We start from the raw sequence: 23,664 nt of genomic DNA on the forward strand, positions 1-23,664 counted from the left end.
ATAACGTATATTATAATATAGCAACTGAAGTGTAGTGGCGTAAAAGTTTAAAGTAGCAGAAAATTTAAGTAAAGTAGCATAAGTACACATAATTGTAATTGAGTGCAGTTACTTCACATCACTGATGGTACTTTTCCTTAAATTAAGTTGTGACTGCTTGTCTTTTACTTGAGACAGAGTATTTATATAATGGTGGTGGTGTTGCTTCTTTGTGGGTGTAGTGCAACATTTCCTCCACTAGGGGCCGCTGTGGGGCCACTCTGACAATCTCTCTGCAGTTACCAGCACCAACCATTAGGCGACGCTGTTTCCCCGCTGACACTTTCGATGACACGGCTGTGTGGCGGCAGGCAGGCAGCGTCAGCAGGCAGAGAGGACACACTCCGATCAACCATCGTCTCTCACACTGCCATGGTCGAAAAAAACGACAACAGCGCTTCCTATTTTCTACCGGGAGTGAAACTTTAAAGCCATGATGCTGAACGTCACAGCACCGAGGATATAAGCGACAGAAAGTACCTCCACACCGAAACCCCAAAGAAGAAGAAGAAGCAGTCTTTTTTTTAATTTTTTTTCAGGCTCGGAGGGAAAGACGGCATCCGGCCTGACAAGAAGCTCCGAGGTCGGGGACTCCGGTCGGAGCAACGTTCATCGTTTCTGGTGAGAGTCACTCACATTATGTCTGTGTAGTTTCTGGTAATTTACCGCCGGTTAAGGGGCGCGAGACACATTCCCACCGCACTGGGTTGACACTAAACCGGGCTTTAACTATGTTCACTTCACAGCCCTGCGGCGAGAATGCAGCCGGTATTGTCGTGTGAGCGCTATTCACTTTGTCCCACTCACAGGTGAATGGCCGCGTTTAACGAAAACAAACTGCGAGGTGAGCTCCACGCAGCTTAAATGAATGGTGAAGTACGTCCAGAGTGGTTAATGCTCCACCATGTCTGCCCTCACGGTTCAAACATTAGTGTCAGCGTTGTTGTTTAAACGCAGACTGGTTAGTTGTCACTAAATCGAACGAGGTTTACTTGTCTGTGCCCGCTGCTCTGCATAGTTGCCACTAAAACATTCACTGACTCACATTTTACAGGTGGACTGGTCTTTATTCTTCCACAAACTATTTGTGAAGCATCGTGCAAAACTGTAGCAGCCTCTGATCTCACACACAGAGTCGGTATTAACGGCTTTAAGCCGTCTCAGCTGTTTGTGTGAAGGATCAGCAGACAGGAGCCTGTAGTTCGAGAAGGACTCCAGGAATCTCAGCTTTCAATGAAACCCTGTTCCTGTGTCTTCTTCCTAACCTGTGTGTGTGTGTGTGTGTGTGTGTGTGTGTGTGTGTGTGTGTGTGTGTGTGAGAGAGTGTGAGGGGGGCAGGATGTCCAAAAGGAAGACATCATTGTTGTGCTCATGAGGAAGTTCATCTGGTGTGAATACACCCGGCACAATCATCAAAACACGTTCAGGTTATTTTCTTTTTACGGGGGCGACCGTGGCTTACTGGGTAGAGAGGGTTGTCCGCCAACCGAAAGGTCACCGGTTCGATCCTCTGCTGTGTTGAAGTGTCCCTGAGCAAGACACTGTACCCCTAACTGCTCCCCAGGCGCCTGTCATTGGCAGCCCACTGCTCCCTATATATACAGGGATGGGTCAAATGCAGAGAATAATTTCGCCACCGTGGGACTAATAAAGGAATGTTTCTTCTTCTTCTTCTGTTGATCGACTTATAGATTTATCAGCTAATCGTTTCAGCTGTGGTTAGATAACATCGTATCATTGTGATTTGATTATTCTGGTCATTGTCAGTAATTGGTGATATTGAATCATCACACTGCATACTATTTATATCAAATAAGAAGTTTTAGTCACAATACCAAAAAATATATTTTAAATACCTTATTTCGAGGATGATCAGTGGTTTTCTACAGAGCTTTTTTGTCTACAGCAGCTGAAAAAGTACTTTGCTTAAATATATATACGGTAGTCAAAAATATGATTTAAACCACAAACCCCCTGAAAAACAAATACAAACAAGCATTCAGTTAAAGCTTTTGGTGCTTTTTTCTTTATTTATTGGTTTTCCAGACAAATGACATGTAACAGTAGTTTCAAATTAGGCTTTAAGTACGTACAGAACAGAAGATCAACAAAGAAAACAAGACTTAAAATATACATGTATAAAATAAAGCTTTAAAATAAAGCCTTTAATGCTTTTGATACTGTGCTATGGAAACATGGTGGTCAGTACCAAAACATACCCAGCTGTCCTACCCGTCACTCTCTACAGTTTACATTGTTTTACTTCATGAAAGCACTGTCGAGGCACTTTCTCTCATTTCCTGTGAGCAGCTTTCAGTTTGACAGCCACAAGCTGCTGAGCTTCCTTGAGAGATGTGCATCATTCAGAAGCTTTTAGGAGGTGTGTCGATTTGTGTGTGTGCTTAAAATACCTGGTGTTGAGCCTGGTACCTGCAGTGTGTGTGTGCCCGTGTGTGTGTGTGTGTGTGTTGGTCTGACGTGGGCTCGTTCCCTTGGTGAAGGCCTTTGGGGATGGTGGTGGCAGTGCAACCCGAGCCGCTGTGAAACAGCTGTAGCCATGCGCTGCTGATCCCTGGAGTCCCAGTGCAGATCAAATGATGGTCCAGTGTGTGTGTGTGTGTGTGTGTGTGAGAGCATACACATTAATAGATGTATTTTTGCCAGAGATTCATTCTCTACTTTTTGAACATCTAATTATACGCGGAAGGATTTCAAACCAAACTTCATAGACTTCATGGGCGATTTTTAATCCGTCTTTGCTGATTCAAATGTGAGTTCTGAGCGTGTTTGTGTGCGTGTTTTTAGTGGCAGGCCAAGGCAGCTGGCTGAAGGTTAATGTGTCACCGCTCTCTGGGGAGCAGCTGCTATGTCACAGGCACCGCTCCTGTCTATAGATAGCCATGAATACAAACTCTTCCTCTTTTCTTTGCTGCATTAAAACAAGAACTCTGGCCCCTCAGGGGCCCCTCGCATGCAGTTGCACCCCAAGACAAATGCTGCTGCTGGCAAGTTTGGCCGCCCTCCACTCCCAGATTCTCTCCGTCAGACTGAATCTTGGGAGTGTGTGGTGGAAGTAAAGACCCCACTGAGCCAGCTGGATGAGAACCTGTTTGATGGAGTTCTCATGTAATACCTTACTCCACATATCTGGGTCGTCATCTGAATGTCTGGAACAGGTGAGGGACAAATATTGCCTTTTTCCCCCGTCCCTCTTGGCAGGATTTGCGGGAGCTATTTGAACACTTGTCTGGTCTTTATTTGGAAGCACAGACACACACAAACACACACACACACACACACACACACACACACACACACACACACACACACACACACACACACATACCGTCCAAACCGACGTTATTGCAGCCAGCATAGCTGCACATATTTGAGATGTGCCGAGTTGTTCATAATTAAGTTCTCACTGGTTTAATAATAGGCCACGTTAAATCCATGCGTTTGTTCTTTTAATTAGGTCCACTCTACCGTGGCTCAGTAGGTCTTTCTAATCGGGGATTGAGAAGGTTGGCCAATGTTTGGCGTAAAGTAATTTGCTTCTTTAATGACAAAGCTCAGTGAGTTTCTCACCACTAACAAGCGGGAAAGAAAAAGGAGCGCCATCGAAACAAGTTTTTCCACAATAATACATTTTTATTCAAAGGTGGACAATCCATAAAAGATTTGATGACAAATAATGACTCGACAATGGTTTTGATGATCATTCTTCAAGCTCAAATCCCCAAAATTTGCTGGTTTAAAGCACTAAAGTGTGACTGTTGGCTCTGTTTCATATCTTTATGAAATGTCTCAAGTTAAAGCTATTTAGAGCTCAATAAGTCGATCGATTTGTCACCAACACAAATAAAAAAATATTGTGTTCTTTTTGAAGACAAAACAATCGACACCACCTTAACTTTCTGCAGGGTCGTCCCTGTGTCTGCCATGCTGTCTGTCTGAAGTGACTACAAAGGCTGCTGAGAGCCGTCTGTGTTTGCAGTTTGATTGTGAAGCTGATATTCTGATAACCTCACACTCCCGTCTGCCCTCGGTTAGATAGCAGCTTGGCCTGTTGTTGCCTTTGAACAGCCATGAAATGTTATCAAGACCCTCCGCTGCATGGATGAGCGCAGACGAGCAGGGAGGGGAGGCTAATCGACTCTCTCTCTAATGCTAATGCTCCGCTCACAAACGGACGCCAGGTGACTTCACTCAGATGAGATGAGTCCACGCCCGGGCCATTATCTCCGTAATGAGTCAGTGATAATCATCCTTTTATCTAGACTCAATGAAGGCGGTCAATATATTTAAATACATATTAAGAAATAATAACATCTAAAATCCTCGTTTTTTTTAATCCACAAAGGATTTCCAACCACAACACTTTTGATGGATGTTTTTAAAGAACTGTTTTACATGTGAGTGACACACAAGTCTGCCGCCTACCAGATGCTATCAGGTGCTATCTGTTGATCTCAGCCGGGTCCACGAGGCTTATCTGTCACAATTCATGCAGCCCCATCATCCCATTCATAAACGGTGTTGTCATGTGACGTGTTGGTGGTGCTTTAGATGTATTGCTTACATGGGAATGATGTGTTTCATTGTAAAAGCCGTAGTTATTCGTGACATATTTATGAAGGGAAATTAATCCGTTTTTGTTAAGATAATTCTGGCTTTTTGACCTGTTCTTCCTTGAGTCTACAAAACTACTTTATGGCTCAGAAAACTCTTTAACTGCAGCTACGAACTCGCAATGTTGTACTTGCTCATCGACTGTCTGTCTGCAGCGTTGGGCCACAGCAGAAGGCTTAGAGAGGAGCAGACCTGTCACTCAAGCCGCTGCCGTCACCACAGCAGCAGTGTTAATCAGCTAGTGTTGAATCTTGTCTGTGAAGATCTCTGCCTGTGTGCGTCACTGGTCTGGACTTGTCCTTCGGCCACTGGCTCTAGGCTCAGACTTCTGTTGCACACCCCCCCCCCCCCCACACACACTGACACAGCAGCACAGACCTGTCTGTCTGCACCAACTAGCCCTGCAGAGACACAGGTGACACGTGTGAAAGCAGGGTGGGGGAGAAATAGTGTGCATGTCATTAAGGATGGAAAAGAGCAAAGAAAAGACGACAACTTGATGAGACCTTTTTCCATGTGCGTGGTCTTTGGTTAAGTTCAGACACATCTCACTGTTTCATTATATGCTCACCTGCTGCAGTGTGTGTGGGGGGGGGGGGAAAGCATGCCTGCCTGGTTGTCATGCTCAGCTCAGCACCACGCAGCACACAAACTACCTCCTGCGTCTCTATTTTCTTTTTTTACTGTGCACAATGCAGCCTTTATGTTGGGCCCCCATGATGGAGCCAGCTCCTTCACTCATGTCCTCATTGTCTTGGCCAGGATGAGAAAAGGCTGCTCTTTAGAAAAAAAGCAAAAGGCTGATCTCACCCTGTGAATCACGCCAACAGTCACGCTTGTTCTTTGTCGTCTTCTGTGTGCCAAGCAGTCCGGGGAGGAGAGGCAGACGTGTTCTAGGACCCCCGTCCTCCTGACGGCGGTGACGTGAGGTGGTTTACTGAACCCTGCGGGGGGGGGGGGGGTCACGGAGAGGTTGCGACCTTTCTTTTCCTGTTTCTTGTGGGTGGCCCAGACGAGCAGGAAGTTGGTGGCTGTGATGCGATTGGTTCATCTACAGCAGAACTGGGGCAATTGCACAGACTTCTTCTGCGGTGATTGTGGAGCATTAGTCTGGCTTTACAGGGCTGTCGTGGGGGGTTGTTCCTCACAGCAGGAACTCTTTACCCCTTTAGTAGTCGCCGTCTGCTCGCGGCTGCAGGGGGGGGAAAAAGGACAGAATCCATATGAAGCATGTGTGTATTGTCACCACTGCAGCACCCATACTGCTCCTCCTCACTCCTGCTTCCCCACCTCGCTGCTGCCTCTCTCCGACTGAACTGCCAGGAAACACCGGAGGTGGAAAATGCAATTTAAACATACAGCAGGAGGTTTGTCAGTGAGGCGAGTGCTGAGTAACGTTGGATGTTGATGGTTTAGGGAATGAAAAAGCAGACGTGGTCTGGAGGGGGCGGGGGGGTTGTGAGATGGGGGGGGTGGAGACGCAAAATCAGCATGCATGCAGTCTCCTGTCGTGCTCTGCATTTTCAACATGGAAAAAGCAGTCTGGTTGCTGTGGTAACAAATCCACAATCACGGACCTCGGACCCCCCCCGCTCCCTGGCCGCCTCCCAGCATATCTGGAGCTCAGACCAGGCCTACTTAGGGGAGCAGGAATAAGGCTCGCAACAGGGATCATGTCAAAAGCTCGGCAGTCGATCCCACAGCAGGAACGTGGCCAGCGGATGGGGGGGGGGGGGGTGCACAATAGACCCCCCCCCCATCTCTTTTACTCCTCCCTACTGCTCCATTAACTTTCGATTGAATACTCAGAAAGTGATTTGTATCCACAGAGTCTGCACAGGATAGTAGGTCAAACCCCGGTTATTTATGGGATGTTGATGTGCTCCGTCTTCTACATTCATAAATTCAGAATGGATTCTGCATATCACCATGGAAACTGAAGACAGATTTACTGCAAAAAAAACACAAACACAACAGGGGATGGCCTGTGAATCTATCCCAATGTTGGTGCCAGATAATCCTTGAGTTTATCCCGATGATTGTAAACACAACACACACACTGATTTTGTTTTCTTTTTGTTTTCTTTTTCTATTACTCCTATAAATTTATGAAAAGTCCACAAAATAGCATGAAATACGTAGATCCTGCGGTGACTTCTTCAATTTCAATCGGTTCCTAAAAATGTAGCTTATGCCTCCAACTTGTGATGAAACTACGCTGATGTGTATCTGCTCCAAACCAGTTGAATGAAATGCGCCGTTGTCTCTTCCAGGGCACCCTTCTATAGTGGTTCTTTACATTCTTCTGCCTCGGTATGATGAGTGCACTTATTCTATGCAGCGCACATGTTGCAGGCTGAGCTCGATGCTGCAGCAGCAGAGCGGGTAACGCTGCGAGCTGTCGGGGAGACGACGGGCCGCTTGTTCACGCTGGAGCTGACGTGTCACGAGGCGGACTGATGTGAAGCCGTTATGACACTCGAGTTGACGCTCTGCCTCCTCTCGGATCCTGGAATAATTAGATTGATTGTTATTTGACTGAGAGCACAGAAGGGCAAGTGTGTATGAACGAAGTGCAAGGCGAGATGATTATGTAAAATATATATTCTGACCAGTTCGAATTTAAAAAACAAACAGGCTGTAGTGAAGAAGAGTGATCCATCCCTTGTGCGTATGACCCGGTAGATTTGCTCTATATGCCAAAATCTAACTTTGATGTTGTGATTGCTGGCCAGAATCGAACCAGGAAGCAAGTACTCATCCTAAACCCCTCAACAACAGGACGCCCCTGGATGAGTTCTACCATCATGGTGCATGATTTTTCGGTGTTCGGTCTGCCTCACTGCTATCAGAAGATAGAAGAAGTTTCCTTTAAATGCTCATGATCTCCAGTAATATTTTGTCTTTGCACTGTCCCACTTTGCTTTGGCCTTGAGCCAAATGGGGCAATGGGGGCCGACTCTCGGCCTCCTAAAGCTCCATACGTACAAACTGTTTTAAACCTCTAACTTACAGTTTGTCGGGTGAGAAATAGGCCATGAAGCTGCTGACTCATCTTTATCTTCTCAAGGTTTTTCATCAAGGCGCCATGTTTGCTACACTGCTTTGCTGCCACCGTCACCATGTTTTTGGACTTGTTCACCACTTTGACTTGTTTTTAAGTCAAATCTGATTTGCCAGTTTGGGCTAATCTCCACTGTAATAATCAACACCAATCTGTTAATCGTTTACGTTGTTTATCGGGCACACAGCCTAGAAATTCTTTGTTTCATATTGTTGTCAGTTGAATAACAAAGAGTATAGTTTCAAGAAAGAGCCGAACCTTCAACTGACGGTTCAAAGCATCAACATTTAGACTGCAGCTTTAGTTTCAGCCGTAATCTGATTCACCGCCGTTATGAGCGATATCTGGAAGACACGAGGGAAACGCTGACAGGCAGCGAGCCCTGAGGGCTTCCACTACCACTCATATGTTCTCATGTCTGGATTTACTCATCGGCGTCTCAGACAGACAGACACATGTCCGTATCTGCAGCAGTAGTGGAGTCACGATCTCTACATGTAGGTCACGGGGAGAGGCTGCCTGTAATCTGCCAAACATTCCTAAATATCTTGATGTCTTCATTTGAACTCCTTTGCTCCTCTTCTCAGGGATACACACACACACACACACACACACACACACACATACCGGTACTGTCTCTAGCTCTCACAGTCAGTTACTCTCATGTACACAGTAAATGCAGCTGGAATGTGTGATGTGGACTCGATGCGGCCCAGGCTAGTCCGGCTCCATTCAGGAGCAAATCCCCCTGGTTTAGGATTTGCTTTTACAGTCCGGTAAGCCGGGGCACCGTACTCTAAACTCACCCGTAAGACTCTCTCACCAACTTGTCATGTTTTCCCAGGAGGAGGAATGTAAAGCAATGTGCCCGAATGAGCTGAGTCATAATTAACGTCAAAGTGCCGATTCGTCCGTGTCGTTGGTGATTCAACGTCGTCCTTGATTTCAGTTTGGCTCTCGATGTGGGATTGTGAAACAATGCTGCAGGCGGGCGAGGTGTATTCTTTATAATTAAAGGCAGTTTATAGTTTTGTCTGAAATGTCAAGGCCTGCGACAACAATACAGCTCACAGATAGTGGTGGTAGAGTAGTCTTCTGGAAGAAACAAAACAAAAACAAGCCGTATCTGTTCATATCATTGTGTAGGGTTACAACCACCGCTCAAATATGTATTGTTGTATTTGTCGTCCTCAGGCCTCCCCTTCCCGAGAGCTCCATGGAGAAGATGAAGCGGTTCAAGCGGCGTCTCTCGCAGACGTTACGAGGCAGCCACACCATCGACGAGTCGCTGTCTGAGCTGGCCGAGCAGATGACCATCGAGGAGAACGGCCTGAAGGACAGCGGTGAGGTTCAGGAGCAGTCGGTCAACGTTGATGCGATACTTTATATTATATTGAGTCGCTGTATCAGACGTATTTTTATATTGATTTATACATTTCTCTCAATGCTCTTCAACATAACACAAGATAATGAAACAGTGGGGTTATGTATGTTATGACCATTACTTTTGTCTTTACTTTCTATCGAACAACCATGAGCCAACGCTCTGCACCGTCAGCCCTTTTCACACATGGTGTCTGTCATATTGCTGGCTTCATTTATCTCCAAGTATTTTTTTGTTTTTGGCATTCATATAGGGTTTAATAATACGGCGATGTATCGTAGAGATGCTACTCTCAGCACCATCATTGACAGCGTGCATGAACATTTATGTAACATTTTCTCCAAAACTGCACCAATTTACAGGACCTTCCATCACTTAAACAAATCTCTAAATAGAAGTACTTGCAGGTTAACGGACGAATACAATCCAACTGGAAATGAAGTGCAGTATGTTGCACTTTAGTGAGCTTTATGCCTTCTTCACTCTGAAGGCTGAAGAACTTCCACACCGACGACAAGATTATTTATTGGTATTTCTGTATTAAATAACGATAGAGGATTGCATATTTATCATCCACAACTACATTTTGTTGCAGTTCATGATACTCCAACTGAATATTTAGCTCACGGTATTTCTTACTGAAATGCCACTTGGGAGTCGTGGTTTACTTTTGTCCTCAAAGGGATTGTTGTTGTTTTTTTTTGAAGATGGTTGTATGAGGTTCTTAACTGTATAAGCTCCAGTAGATGGAGGTCTGCACGCCCACAGTTTGGATAAACAGACGGGAGTAAAGCAATGATCTACAATAATCTATCAGTTTACGTTCATGCTTTATCTAGAATATTTCACTTTTCCCTTTCCGACGGGGAACTGAAGCCGTTATCTACGCTCTCTGATTTAAAAACAGTCCGGAGAACATGAGAGCTGCTTGTCTACCGCTACCTCGATTGGTTCATTTGTTTGTGTGGTTGTTGGTTAGTTTGTGTTGTTGTTGGTTAGTTAGTTAGTGTTGTTGTTGGTTAGTTTGTGTTGTTGTGTGACTTTGGTGGATCTGAACTCGCCCTTTAAAACAACACAGACTATGGATCAGTACCTCACTCTACCCGACACAATCCAAACTATCCCTAAAAGCTTTTAAGTGAGTCGAAGCCTTGGAAATGTCACTTAAACATTGACTACCGGTACATACAGAAAACAATGTGACATTGACAGCAATAACTCTTTATTTATGTTACTGTAGAGGCACTCTGTTCCGCAGTCGTAGATACTGTAATTCCTCACGTCGTTCATCTGGATGCTGCTGAAGGCTGCGGCCTTAAAGGCGCCACAATAAAAGCATCGCGGCACCGCGGCTTATCTCCGCTGATATTCACAAAGTCTGCAGGAAGTGAAGGGAGGGAGGGAGCACGACTCGGTGTACTACCACATCCGTTGCCATGGCACTCAGGATCTGGAAACATTCTAGAGTTTCCATGACATTGCCACGGCAACTTGGATACCTTGGTGAAACCGGGCGATGCATTCTGTCAACTCTTCTTCCTCTCTTTTGGCCACCCAGAGGTCCTCTTTCAGTCCTGTCCTCGGTTTTCTGTTGTCTTTTGTCCAATTGGGACGGGGTTTTTTTTTCACCTTCTTCAATTAATCAGATCGTCCAAGTCCAGCCCCCCCCCCCCCCCCCCCCCCTCCCCCTCTGAGAACTAACGGGGCTTTGCAAAGAGCTTTTTGTATAGTGATTAATACCAGGTTTGGCCATAGTTGCGTGTGTGTGTGTGTGTGTGTGTGTGTGGTTAGCAGCTTGTGTAACAGTAAGTAGGGGGCAGAGAGGAGACAGAACGGGGTAGCCAGATGAGATGTGATCTGAACTCTGTGATTGGGGAAAGCGTTGTGGTTCTGATCTGATTATGTAACACTTCTAACTCAGGCCAGCAGCTGCAGAGAGATAAGAGAGGGGTGGCATCAGGGCCTGGACGTTACACGGGGTCAGTGTTGTGTGTTTCTGTTTTCATAGGACATCTAGGAAACGCCTCATCGGTGTAGAAGGGAAAACTGACAAATTGTTAACATGGCTGGTAATATAGGACACACCATATGTTCCATAGTTTCAACATATGTGCTTATACAACTGTTACGTGGTGGAATCTGTTTTTCAGCCCACAGTGCTCTGAACCCTGTGAGCTTAATGTTGTCAATGAGAGTTTAGTCTGTAAAGGTATTGAGCCTGGAAACTAGAAGCCAGACAAATGAGAAAGCAATGGGGGGGGGGTTAGATGATGACATGGATTGCTTCCTCTAAAGCTTTTATTATTGGGTATTGTTGATACAAAATGAGTCATGACTCTGCAACTACATGTCTTATTTCCTGATAAATGGCCCAGTCAGCGTCAGCGGTGCATTTATCTCAGCGGGTGTGGGAAGGGTCGCTGTGACGTCTCAGTGAAGTGGAGCACAAAACAATTACACATGGAGGCCAGCAAGAATACTGTGACTAAAACAAAACCTTCGTGTTGGCTTTGTAATTCTAACTCTCAATGAAAAACATAGAAATCATGCCACAGCATATATTGTCACATAGTATATTTTGGCCGTTTTTGGCTAATCCATCCATTAAAATACACGTCCTACAGTGTCCGTCCGCCTGTGAAACAGCTTCTCTGGCTCCACATTCTCCCCACATCCACAGTCGGTGTTTCAGCTGGTCCTTCTTTATTCATAATAAATCGTTCACCTCTGTCGGCTCCATTCTTGCATTTAGACAAATGCTCCGCTGTAACGGCAGTTTTAGACCCTCCAGCAAAAGAAATCCGCTGACTAAAGACGTTTTGTTTACGTACTAGAGTTTCTCACTCTAATTCTCATATTGGCTATTTACAGTATGCAGGTCACACTGGACGAGAGAACAGACCACATTGTAACTGCGATGAAGTAACCCTTGTTTCAATGGGATATTCTGGAAAAATCAAAGCACATTAAACTGCACCAAATCCCACTGGTTGCTCCAAGGTTGTTTTATTTGTATCGCCAAGACAAGTACTGTTATGTTTACGCTTTTAGGTTGTTTTCAGGTGTGCTAAAACTGTGACAATATCACAAATTCTCATGCATACGTAACACATTGCAATACCTTAAACTGTTGTATACAGTACTCAATCTACTGTGTAATCTGATGTCTATGGTAACAGTGATTCTGTTTCTTTCATCAGTCCTTTGCTTTTATCATCTCTTTTTTTCTTGGATGTTGGCTGTTTTCTTCTGTTCCTCTCTTTTAAACCCGTGAAGAAGAGAATTCAGTGTTCTTGTTCAAGTCCATTTGTGGAAACATGCTTCATGGAATAATATTTCTTCAGCGTGCATTTGACGATCTCACTTCATCACAGCAATTAACTGATATTACATGCACATCTAATAATCAGTAGAATACGAGTTGAAACCTCTTATGTAACAGTGATTATGCTAAGTAACCAGTAATGTATAGTTAGAGCTTCAGAAAGCTTTTAGTCTGTTAGAACTTGTCTTCCAAATATCATTGAGAAGTTCATTTCTAAAATGTTTTAAAGGGATTCAGTGTTTCTGTTACCAGTAGCATTAATACCGTCACAGGCAGGCTCACATTCCTGCTCAGACATTTTTTTTCTCAGTATAATTAAAAACAAATGTTTCTCCTTCCACAGAGCCGATCGTGAGGAATGGTCATCCTCCGTCGGCCCACAGTGTGCACTCCTTCCTGCACCAGTACACGGGCTCATTTAAAAAGCCGCCGCTGCGACGCCCCCCGAGCGTCATCGGAGGAGGCCTGGGCTCTCTCATGGTGATGCCTCGCAACGGCAGTCGTCTCGGTGAGAGACACACACTCACACACACACACACACACACACACACACAAAACAGGCTGTGATCACATTTAACATTTGCCTTCTTGTGACCTTTTATTTAGTTTCAAGAGGGAGAATCTGTTCAGAAGTCAGCTGAGCCTACACGCACACACAGATACATTATGTGCTCAAACAAACCACAGCTTGAGGCATACGTTGCAGAGAGACACACACACACACACACACACACACACACACACACACACACACACACACACACACACACACACACACACACATAAATATCCGTACAATCGCTCCAGTGTTGCATTCAGACTCACAACAAGCCATTTGTTAAAGAATGAGCCTATAAATACTTACTTTGGACACTTCCAGCAAACCAACAGCTTGGATTCCTAACCCAGATACAATATTTAAAATATTCACAGCACTCCCTAATATAAACATGAAGCTTGGAGGAATGTGCTTTATATCAATGAAGCAGGAGTTTGTTTAGGCGTGGGAAGATTACAGGGTGATCATGATCTATGGATTTGTCTTGTAAGGCCCCGTGGCAATGAAATAAATGAACTCTATCAGTCAAACTTATTAAACCTAATGTACTTCTTGTGCATCTCTTCACATATACACACCTGCCACAGCCAGAAGATTTATGAGAACAGAGGCGCTCATAAAAGTGTCGAGAGAGTTGTTTTCCTTTCCTGTTGAAGTCATCAGCCGGTGTTTCCACAGACCTGCTTCATCCGTCAAACTCCACCTCTCATCCTCACTTTCTGTCTTTCTCCACTCCAGATATCGTCCACGAGAACCTGAAGATGGGGTCTGACGGGGAGAGCGACCAGGCGTCGGGGACCTCCTCGGATGAGGTGCAGTCGCCCATGGGTGTCTGTCTGCGGAACAGAGGGAACAGACGCATCTCTGCAGAGGTGGGGCTCGTTTCTTTCAGATTTCAGTCAACCGTGAGAAGCCTTTTGACCTTTTTTTTTTTAATGACGAATACGTTGTGGGCAACATGAGTCACTGCAACAGTTATTTGTCTGCCTCCACATTGCCGTTGGTGTGTTTTGATTAATTCACTGAAGAGTGAAGGAATCGTTTGAGTATGAATTTATGATGAATGAAGAGTTACTGATTATTAATGTGCGTCACTGCACCACGCTGCTGTTCGTAGAAAAGTATCGCAGTGTGTCATGAACACGCCGAAGTCCTGACCTGCCCACAAAATCTCAGCAGGGGACACACACACACACACACACATATGCACACATTGACTCCACATACTGTTCTGCTGAACTGAGCATATTTTGTAAATCTGTTTTAAAAAGGTTTCACAGCTGCTACCGCCACCAACAGCCAACCCGCTTACTTACTTTCACCCTCTCTTTAAACACACACACACACACACACACGCATGCACGCACACAGACACACACACACACACACGCATGCACGCACACAGACACACACACACACGCACGCACGCACGCACGCACACACACACACACACACAGAGAGAGTCGGTAAAGGACGGGCAGATTATGACATTCCTCTGTTGGTTACATAATGTCAACACATTATGGAAAGACCTCTCGCTGTGATTATTATCGTTATATTCTGTTATTTCATTTTACCATGAAGTATCTTTTGAATCCAGGGAGGTGATTCTGCACGAATTAAAAGTGCCGCATTGTTATTATCCCACATTCATGAAGTTCCAAGGTTTGAGAACAAAAGCAGCCGTTGTAGAGCTACAGTTGTCCTGGCTTACTGCGTGCTAAGCAGAGTTTTATTCAGCAGAGCACATGGAAAGACAGACGTGCACACAAATGTAGAGCGAGATAAAGAGTGAAAGCTTTAATCCAACCGGCTCGGAGGGACACAGAGAGGCAGTGTGGAGCAAGAAGGGAAACCACGGCGCTTTAGGCAACGCATAAAGTGTCCGCATCGGTGTTTTCTGGAATTTTTCAGATTTCGGACATTGACTTGCATCATTGACTTGCATCATATCATAGGTTTCAGTAGTGATTGAAGAGGAACTAATTACATCAGTGTTTGATGCTTCCTTCATATTTTCTTTTATTGTTTAACATATATAATCAATACATTTTGACATGATGATTGGATTGAGGACCCCTGGTTTTGGCTATGTATTAACACACACACACACACACACACGCCGTTAAATGGAATGTAGTTTTAATCTCCTAAACAATTAAAACATGACACCCGACAAAGTCAAGGTGTTGCAAACAAAGTTTCCATAAAAGAACTCAAGCTAATTAAATGAACAACAATTTACGTTTAACAAACAGAGCGGTCACGTCCTTCTATCGGCACTTCGCCGTGTGGTTGATGTCGACATCTTGCCGGTGAACCACATGTTGCACAGCACCTGCTGGGCGATCATGCGAGCGGATGTCTTGTGATGAAAGAACACACACCTCCCTCTCTCCGGCGGCGTTCATTGGTTGGTTTGATTGCAGGACGTCTGGGGATTTACGAGCAGATACAAGTGGCTACGCAGACGAACCGAACGTGCAAGACTGCAAGAAAGGAAACAACGTAAACGCGTACTCCATTACTACCCACACACAGAGACATGACACGCCATCTCTCGCTGTGTAACGACGGTGTGTGCGAGCAGTGCGCCCCACACTTCCTGTGACTGTTTCACAACCTGAAGGGAGTTTATTTAGACAGAAGCAGGAACACAAACGAACTGTTTTATACTTTCTCACAGCCCAACACTCGGTGGATTGCTCCTTCATTGCCTTCGTGATGTAACACTCAGAGGGGGGACAGTAGTAGTGGAGGAGGAGGAGTGAGAAAATCCCTCCGTCTGTGTTCAGGTAGAGGATTGTGCGTCTCTCACTGGAGAGGAAACAACGCTGTTTTGGGATTACATCACAAGGATTACTGTAATACGGTCCAGATGGGCCCCTGTTGTAACGGATTAGGGCGGGTTGATTGGATAACTGGAGGAGAGAGGGGGGGGGGGGTCAGCGATGCAAAGGTCAGCTGATGGATGGCATTGTTTTCTCTGAGGACAACACTGACCCAGCACACAGAAAACATGAAATGTTATTCATAAATACGGATACATCAAACCATATTCACATGACTATTTGTAGATTCATCAAAACACCTTCGAGTACAGTATATGCTGCTTTGTAAATTAATAATATAGAGATCTGGTAAGAAGTAACATTTTTATGAAAGAATACCAACAAAAAGCTAAATCTGTCTCTGTCCAGCAGAGTAACATTTCTGATCAACACGCCCACATATTAACACATTTATTAAGGCCCTGTGCAGTGTGCCTTATTTCCATAAGTTGTAATACAAAACTTCACTTCCTATAGAACGAGTCCATCAGCTGTACAGTCGTCAACAAGGAAGTCAAAAGGCTGAGTCACTTGTGGTTTGAATGCGAGGCTTAAGGATCGGCTCACTCGTTCACAAGTCGAGGCGACTTCAGTTACAGATTCATCAATGAGCTTGTTGTTGAATTGTGGAAAGTTCAAGTTCCATGTTGTGTGTTAGCAGGGAGGGAGGAAGGGAGGAGTGTTACTAAAGGAGTGTTACTAAGTGTCCAGTGTTACCTCAGAGGCAGTGGAAGATTTAAAACAGAGAGAGAGAGAGGCCGGATTAACAGTAATCTAACAAATAGAGGAAATGCATGATGGGAAGAATCCTGACGTTGCATTGTGAGCGTGTGTTTGATTTTATCGAACAAGTCATTAGGATCATGCTTTAGTACTTTGTTGCTCTGGGAAAGACTTTACCTCGAACTCTTAAAGGGCTCCACGGCCCGCCTTTAATGCTTACACAAGTCTGCTACATGAAACTACATGGACCCATGCTACACACACACACACACACACACACACTGCCCTCTCTGTTGACCGATGAGGCCTAAAGCTGGCTGGTTCTTCCACATTCTACTTGTTTACTCTGGGGTTTCACCTTTTTGTTGTCAATCACTGGTATTTATTCAGAGTTTACGCTGTTTGCTGAAGGTTTACGCCGGTTTTTTCATGGTCATACATCATGTTGACACTGTTTTTAAGGTTACGAGGTGCTCTGTTGTTTTTTGTGTGTGTGTGTGTGCAGGACCTGAACAAACGTCTGTCCCTGCCGGCTGATATCCGGATACCTGATGGTTACCTGGAGAAGCTGCAGCTGAGCAGCCCGCCCTTCGACCAGCCGCTGAGCCGACGCTCCCGCAGAGCGTCACTGGTGAGAGAGAGAGAGAGAGAGGAGGGGGGGAAGATTAGAGGGCAAGAAAGAAAAGACATTGTGGTCTTAAGTAAAAGGACAATTACAAATGTCGATTATTTCTAAGTGGATTTAAGTCACTGAATCTAAAGATGTGAGTCATGTCTTTGTCATGACACATGACGCAAATTAAGGCAGTCCGGCGCCAGCATTATCATCACAGACCTGCTGATTGCTTTTCAACATCACCCACAATGTGTCAAAAGACGTTTCACACATATATATCACTTCATGGCCTGTAATCACCCTTGTGTTTTCCACCATTTTGCAGATAAGATCTGGATCTGCAGGTAGCTCAGAGCCACAACTGTCAGATAAAGGGAGTGGAATAGAAGCTAAAATAATTCCCTGCTGCTCGTGAAACTCGAGTGCTGATGCCTCCAAACTGCTTATGTAAATGTACAGTACTCGCTGCCGACGTTTGAGAGCGAGCCGTTGTGATTGGACAATAAGCAGTGGAGAAGAAAATCGGGCAGGGAGGGGGGGGGGCTGCTCAACATACAGAGAGCTGTGAGAGTTTTATTTAAAGGAATCTAGAAACAGAAGTGAGAGAATGAGAGCTCACACTTCGCTCCGTCTAATCTTATCCTCTCAGACTCGTGTTTTTATTTTGCACCTCAGCATTCACTTTGTGAGCCGCCTCAATAATTGGCTTGTGGTTTTACTTTGAATATGCATCCGTCAAAAGCAGAACAGAGAAGTATGAACACAGAGCCTCACCCAGTCCAGCGTATTTGCATACAAGCTCCCCTGCAGAGTTGTTCATAAATAGTATTGCACCTTAGTGTTTTGAAACTGTATTCTAAAGCCCATTAGGGATGCACCTAATGATTATTTACATGATCAATGAATCTGCAGTGTCTTTGGCCATTTATACTTAAAAAATGAGCCATTTTCTGTTGATTGACTCATTTATTAATTGACTCATTTTTGGTGGTCCAAGGCACTTGAGAGTTTTCCATTGTGTATTTAACGTAACGTAAAGTTTGCCTTCCCTTCCCTGTAAACAAACGCATTGTAAAAGCCAACAGTCTGCTGTCACAAGAGATTAGCTATGCTGGCGCAGGCTGTGAGACCTCCTGACAGCCTCCCTCTGCTGCCGCGAGGCCGTCATAAGGATTTGCCGTCGTGTCTGTAAGCTTGTCAGTGCAAATAAAGACGCTAGCCTCATTAATGCCGTTTGTCCTTTTCTCTTCTCCAGTCAGAAATTGGATTTGGGAAGCTGGAGACCTACATCAAACTGGACAAACTGGGGGAGGTACGTGAGAGTGTTTCCCTGACTTCTTCACAGGTGCTGATGTTCTCAGAGAAATATAACACGTGACGCCGCCGTTATAGAGCGTACCTTTAACCCCCGGCGGTCTGTCTCACCTGTGTCCTCCTGTCCTCCAGGGTACATACGCTACCGTCTTCAAGGGGAGAAGTAAGCTGACGGACAACCTTGTGGCACTGAAGGAGATCAGACTGGAGCACGAGGAGGGGGCTCCATGCACGGCGATCAGAGAAGGTATTAAAGGTTCAGTGTGGAATCTCAGACATTACCCACTGTGGCCTCCCAGTTAGACTACATTTTAAGTTTGTGCTATTATCTACATGTAGCTAACATGGAAGCACTAACGAGGTTTCAACACAATCTGAAAAATCTCCCAAACCTTCAGCCTTTGGCAAGAATTCAACCCCGGTAACGAGTTCTGTTTGGTGCAATTAATGAAACGCGTCAAACACTTGAAATAAGTGCTTTAACTCTAAATAAGTTCACCGAAGTACCTGAAACTACTGGTTGCCCTCCCGGAGAAATGCATTGTGGGTACTTCGGCGTAAGAATGTCAGACCAACTACAGGACAGAAGTTATATAAGGAGTTATCTTTGTATATGGTGTTAAATCTGAGACTTTCTTTATAAGTCTGATACACTTGTGTGTGACGAGGCTTCGTGAACAGACCTCATACGGCTCAGTGGTTGTAAATTCATCCCGTCGTTACAGCTGTGTCCTCTTCCTCGTCCCCTAGTGTCGCTACTGAAGGACCTGAAACACGCCAACATTGTGACGCTGCACGATATCATCCACACAGAGAAGTCGCTCACACTGGTCTTCGAGTACCTGGTGAGACCAACGAAACCTTGACCCCTCACCTCTGCCTCACGGGTTTATGCTCTGCACGGATGTTACGATGAATACAGTTGACATCATTATTATTCATGACCCTCTGTGGAGTTGAGGGTGAGGAGCACAACTGTTGATGTGCCTCTTTTAACGCCCCCCCCCCCTCCCCCCCCTCCTCATCATCTAGGACAAAGACCTCAAGCAGTACATGGACGACTGCGGGAACATCCTGAGCATGCAGAATGTCAAGGTGAGCCTCGACAGGCACCCTGCTGGGCCGGCCAACTTCATCAACTGCCATGACTTTGGTGGTTGCTGCTTTCGTCAATGCAAGAAACACTTAGTGTGCCCCCTGGTGGTGCAACGTAGGCAGTGGAGGGAGAGTGAAGTTTGTTTTCTTAACCCTTCTTTTCCACAAAAATCTCTTTTGTTTGTGTGTGTTTTGTAGAAATGTGGTTAAATGTCTCTTCAAATAAGAAAAACCCTTAAACTGCATATTGAAACTCAACTTTGGCTGTTTGGAAGGAAAAATCAATGTGTCAATTAGTCCGCAATTTATAGATTTTATTTTTCTAAATCTATAATACAAAGGGGTTTGGATAAATGAAATGTGATGTAGCAACAGCATTTATTTATGATGATAGTTGCTGATCTAATATGTCTTTCCCTAGATTTTTCTGTACCAGATCCTGCGAGGATTGGCGTACTGTCACAGGCGGAAAGTTCTCCACAGAGACCTGAAGCCCCAGAATCTGCTCATCAACGACAGAGGAGAACTCAAACTTGCAGACTTTGGTAAAAACTACGAACAGTATTTGCATCAACTATCAATCTGTGTAAGATGAACATTCTTTTGTGTCATTTGGATTAAAAAAGGACTCCTGTTTTCCAACACATTTCCTCTGTATTGTTCCATATTTAAAAAAAGGATGAATATTTGGCATTTATTGAATTAAACCCGCCAACTGCAGTTTCTACTAAATGTGCCCATTCGATCTGTTTTCACATCTCATGTTTCTGCTCCACAGGCCTGGCGAGGGCCAAATCTGTGCCCACTAAAACATACTCCAACGAGGTGGTCACACTCTGGTACCGGCCCCCCGATGTGCTGCTGGGCTCCTCTGAGTACTCCACTCAGATAGACATGTGGTGAGTGGGCCTCGCTCAACAGGGACGATTACGACTGTTAGAAAATGCTGATCGCGGCTTCACGCTCTTTACGTTCACATGACCGCAGTGAAGGTGAAGAGGCAAATCCTCAACGGGAAAGAATTTCAGATTGTCTTTGTTTATTCATCGTCTCGTACCACTCTGACGATGAAGCGTATGAAGTGCAACTATTCCTGACGTAATCCCTCCTGTCTGTGTCTTCCTGTCAGGGGTGTGGGCTGTATATTCTATGAGATGTCTGCCGGCAGGCCTCTGTTCCCCGGCTCCACCGTGGAGGACGAGCTGCATCTCATCTTCAGGCTGCTAGGTCAGTGCTGCCCCCTGCTGACAGGGGAGCACTCAAACTTTTAGTACTTTAAATCGCATAAACCCTGGCATGTCGCCCCCGGGGCAGTGTGCAAAGTCCCTCCAGCTGCCGTGGACTAGCCTGACTAATAAGGTTGATTGAATGTCCCTCCACAGGCACTCCCACAGAAGACAGCTGGCCTGGAATATCCTCTATGGACGAGTTCATGTCCTACAAGTTCCCCAAGTACAAGGTTCAGCCGCTCATAAACCACGCACCGAGGTAAGACTGGGACCCTTGTCATATCCTGAGCATCTATATCTGGATTGTCTTTTATATTACATCAGATGTAGTGTGCTGCAGCTTATCGAATGTCTCGCGGGCTTATTCCAGATGTTTAGATAGCAATTCTACACCTTTACAGTTTCTTAACACTGCCCCCCCTCGCCTTTCTCGTTAGCCCTCTAATCACTGGAGATGGAGATGAGCCCATTTTTCTAATCAGACCCAGGTATGGGAGAAGTCACTGCATGTAGCGTTTAGATTTGAGAGAGTTCGACGTTGGCATCGTTGGTTTGTTTCGTTAGGAGTGTGTGCTCTTTGTCACTTCCTGTAAGGAAATCCTGTGGAATAGTTGACTGTGTTTCCTTCCTTACACTCGCCTGCATCTGTGAGTCACCCCACCTCTACTGACCTCTCTCACCCCCCCTCCCCCGTCTAGGTTGGACACTGATGGCATCGATCTGCTGCTGTCATTCCTAAAAGTGAGTCTCGCTTCATCTGCCAGGCATAACTGGGATGTTGAAAGCAGTGTGACACATCTTGCGGCTATTTTAGGAGAGAAGTGGCACAATCGCTCATCGCTGACTCCATTTTCTTGTCGCTCTTTAAATGACTGTACGTTTCGTTTCTTTTTTTCTGCCCTGAATTTCAGTACGAGTCGAAAAAGAGGATATCTGCTGATGAAGCGATGAGACAGCCGTACTTCAGGAGCCTGGGGCCACGTGTGCACACGCTGCCAGAGAGTGAGTAATGAAGTTGTAATGCAGACTTGGCAGGCTCTGCTCGGTACAAGTTGAAGGATATTGCAGTGTACAGTGAGGATCAGTTCCAGCCTCGTAACAAAACACACTCTTCTCTTGTCTGTGTGTCTGGTAGGCATATCCATATTCACACTGAAGGAGGTGCAGATGCAGAGAGATCCCGGCTACCGGAACTCGTCATACCCCGAGTCAGGTGAGAGATGATGCAAGTATGAATACTTTGACTGCTTTTGATTTTCCTGTGAACCAAAGTTATTCAACCCGTGAGGTGCTCCTCCATAGGGGGGGGGGCAACGGGAGAGACAGTTTTTCGGAACACTTCTATTTGCCAACACGTTGAACAAATACCGGCTTAAAGACTGGGGCTCAGGTTGTAGCCACACAATGTAACTCACAGAATCCATTTTACTTCCTGTTTACAACCCTCAATGCATTATGGGAATTGTTCTTCCTAAACTTTCTGACTATCCCTCCATTTGGATGTTGTCCCTGTGTTGGGGATCCACGGAGTCCGGCTTAGACGTCGTCTGCTGTAAACTACTATATGAAAACAACATTAATGCTTTTATCTTTGTCTCCCCTCAGGCAACGGAAAGAGCAGAAGACAGAGCATGCTGTTTTAGATTCTCTGGACTGTATTTTTTTCATTTGAGAAGTCTCCTAGCTGTACAGTCTCGCCGAAGGATCAGTAACCAGGAATGGATGTTGGCGTGGGCATCATCATCACTCCCGCCCAAGCTTCTTGGGAAACTCGTCCACAGTGCCACCAAACCCCCCCCCCCCCCCCCCCCAGATCTGGCCTGAACCTGGCCCAAAAGAGACATTTATATACTGTACATCTATATTTATTGAGAAGAGAATTTGCTGCTAAATCCAACTACTGTCTAGAATTCTAACTGGCTCAGTCACTTTAACGAGTACATGCAATGTGTATAGATTGTTCTTCTTTTTTTTTTTTTGAAGTGGTGGTATTTTAATTAAGAGAATTCTTTTGTTATTTCCATTTTCATACATAAAAAAAAATAAACCTGCATCTCAAAGCTCGTGTGTGTGGGTGTGTGTGTGGCACACAGACAAGCAGAGGGATGTTTCTGTAGCAACTCAGAAGGGTTAGGTTTCTGTGCTGTTCTCAGCTGCACTCATCATTTGTGCCCGTTTACTCTGAAGGATTTTTGAGGCCAGCTTCGATATCACTGATAGTTTGATCCTAACTGGAGGCTAATGTGAGAGCAGTCCTGTTCTGTGCACAAAGATCAAATTCTTGCCAGATGCTGGCATATCATTCCAGGATGCTGCTGTCCCTGTCGGCGCCGATGAACAAATGCAGGAGGAAAAAGGCAACGTGGAATCAAACACAAGGGCATTACAGGATTAGTTACGCCTCCTAAATTCTTCAGTAAACTTAAATATTTAACTTCACCCTGACGCTTCATCTCCTCCGGTCTGTAACAAAGTGAATCCCCAGTGTTCTCCTCTCTCTCCATGAACTGTAACATCTTTCCTTTTTGTTCTGGGCTGCCTCCCTCGTTGTATTGCATGTCTGCTCTGTTGTATGAGGAAGCACACAGCAGCTGAACTCCTGGTGCAGGGAGCACTAGCTCTAGTCCTTCCCTAGTGAATACCATACTGAGTCAGTCTATTTAACAGTGTTACAAGAGATGTTTTGTATGATATTCTTTGACTTTATTTGTATGGGATTTCATTGCAGATGCCCTCCCATGTGAGGTTTCCAGAGTAAAGAAAATAAAATCTAAAGTTTAAACCGAAGTCATGTGAACTGGTTTGTCTTTTTTGCCTCACAACATTTAGCTTTAGCTGCTGTTCATGCTCGAA

At 45.2% G+C, this 23,664-nt stretch overlaps 1 protein-coding gene across 2 annotated transcripts; it reads left to right on the forward strand.

Annotated features, from left to right (window-relative positions):
* The first annotated feature begins 387 nt into the window (after nt 1-387).
* Nucleotides 388-23,565, forward strand: LOC306780899 (cyclin-dependent kinase 17-like). 2 transcript variants are annotated; one of them, XM_079273428.1, is made up of 17 exons: nt 388-660; nt 8,930-9,078; nt 12,788-12,952; nt 13,742-13,875; nt 17,063-17,188; nt 18,429-18,485; nt 18,620-18,734; nt 19,238-19,332; nt 19,520-19,582; nt 20,004-20,127; nt 20,361-20,481; nt 20,712-20,809; nt 20,965-21,070; nt 21,510-21,552; nt 21,723-21,813; nt 21,947-22,024; nt 22,417-23,565. In XM_079273428.1, exons 2-17 carry the CDS (start codon nt 8,952-8,954, stop codon nt 22,452-22,454), a joined length of 1,581 nt encoding a protein of 526 aa, XP_079129554.1. In that variant the 5' UTR covers nt 388-660; nt 8,930-8,951; the 3' UTR covers nt 22,455-23,565. The 2 variants fall into 2 exon arrangements, with proteins under 2 accessions (XP_079129554.1, XP_079129555.1); XM_079273429.1 differs by lacking the exon at nt 388-660 and adding an exon at nt 3,115-3,215.
* The last annotated feature ends 99 nt before the right edge of the window (nt 23,566-23,664 follow it).

The sequence above is a fragment of the Melanostigma gelatinosum genome (genome assembly GCF_949748355.1).
Source record: "Melanostigma gelatinosum genome assembly, chromosome: 1".
NCBI lineage: Eukaryota > Metazoa > Chordata > Actinopteri > Perciformes > Zoarcidae > Melanostigma > Melanostigma gelatinosum.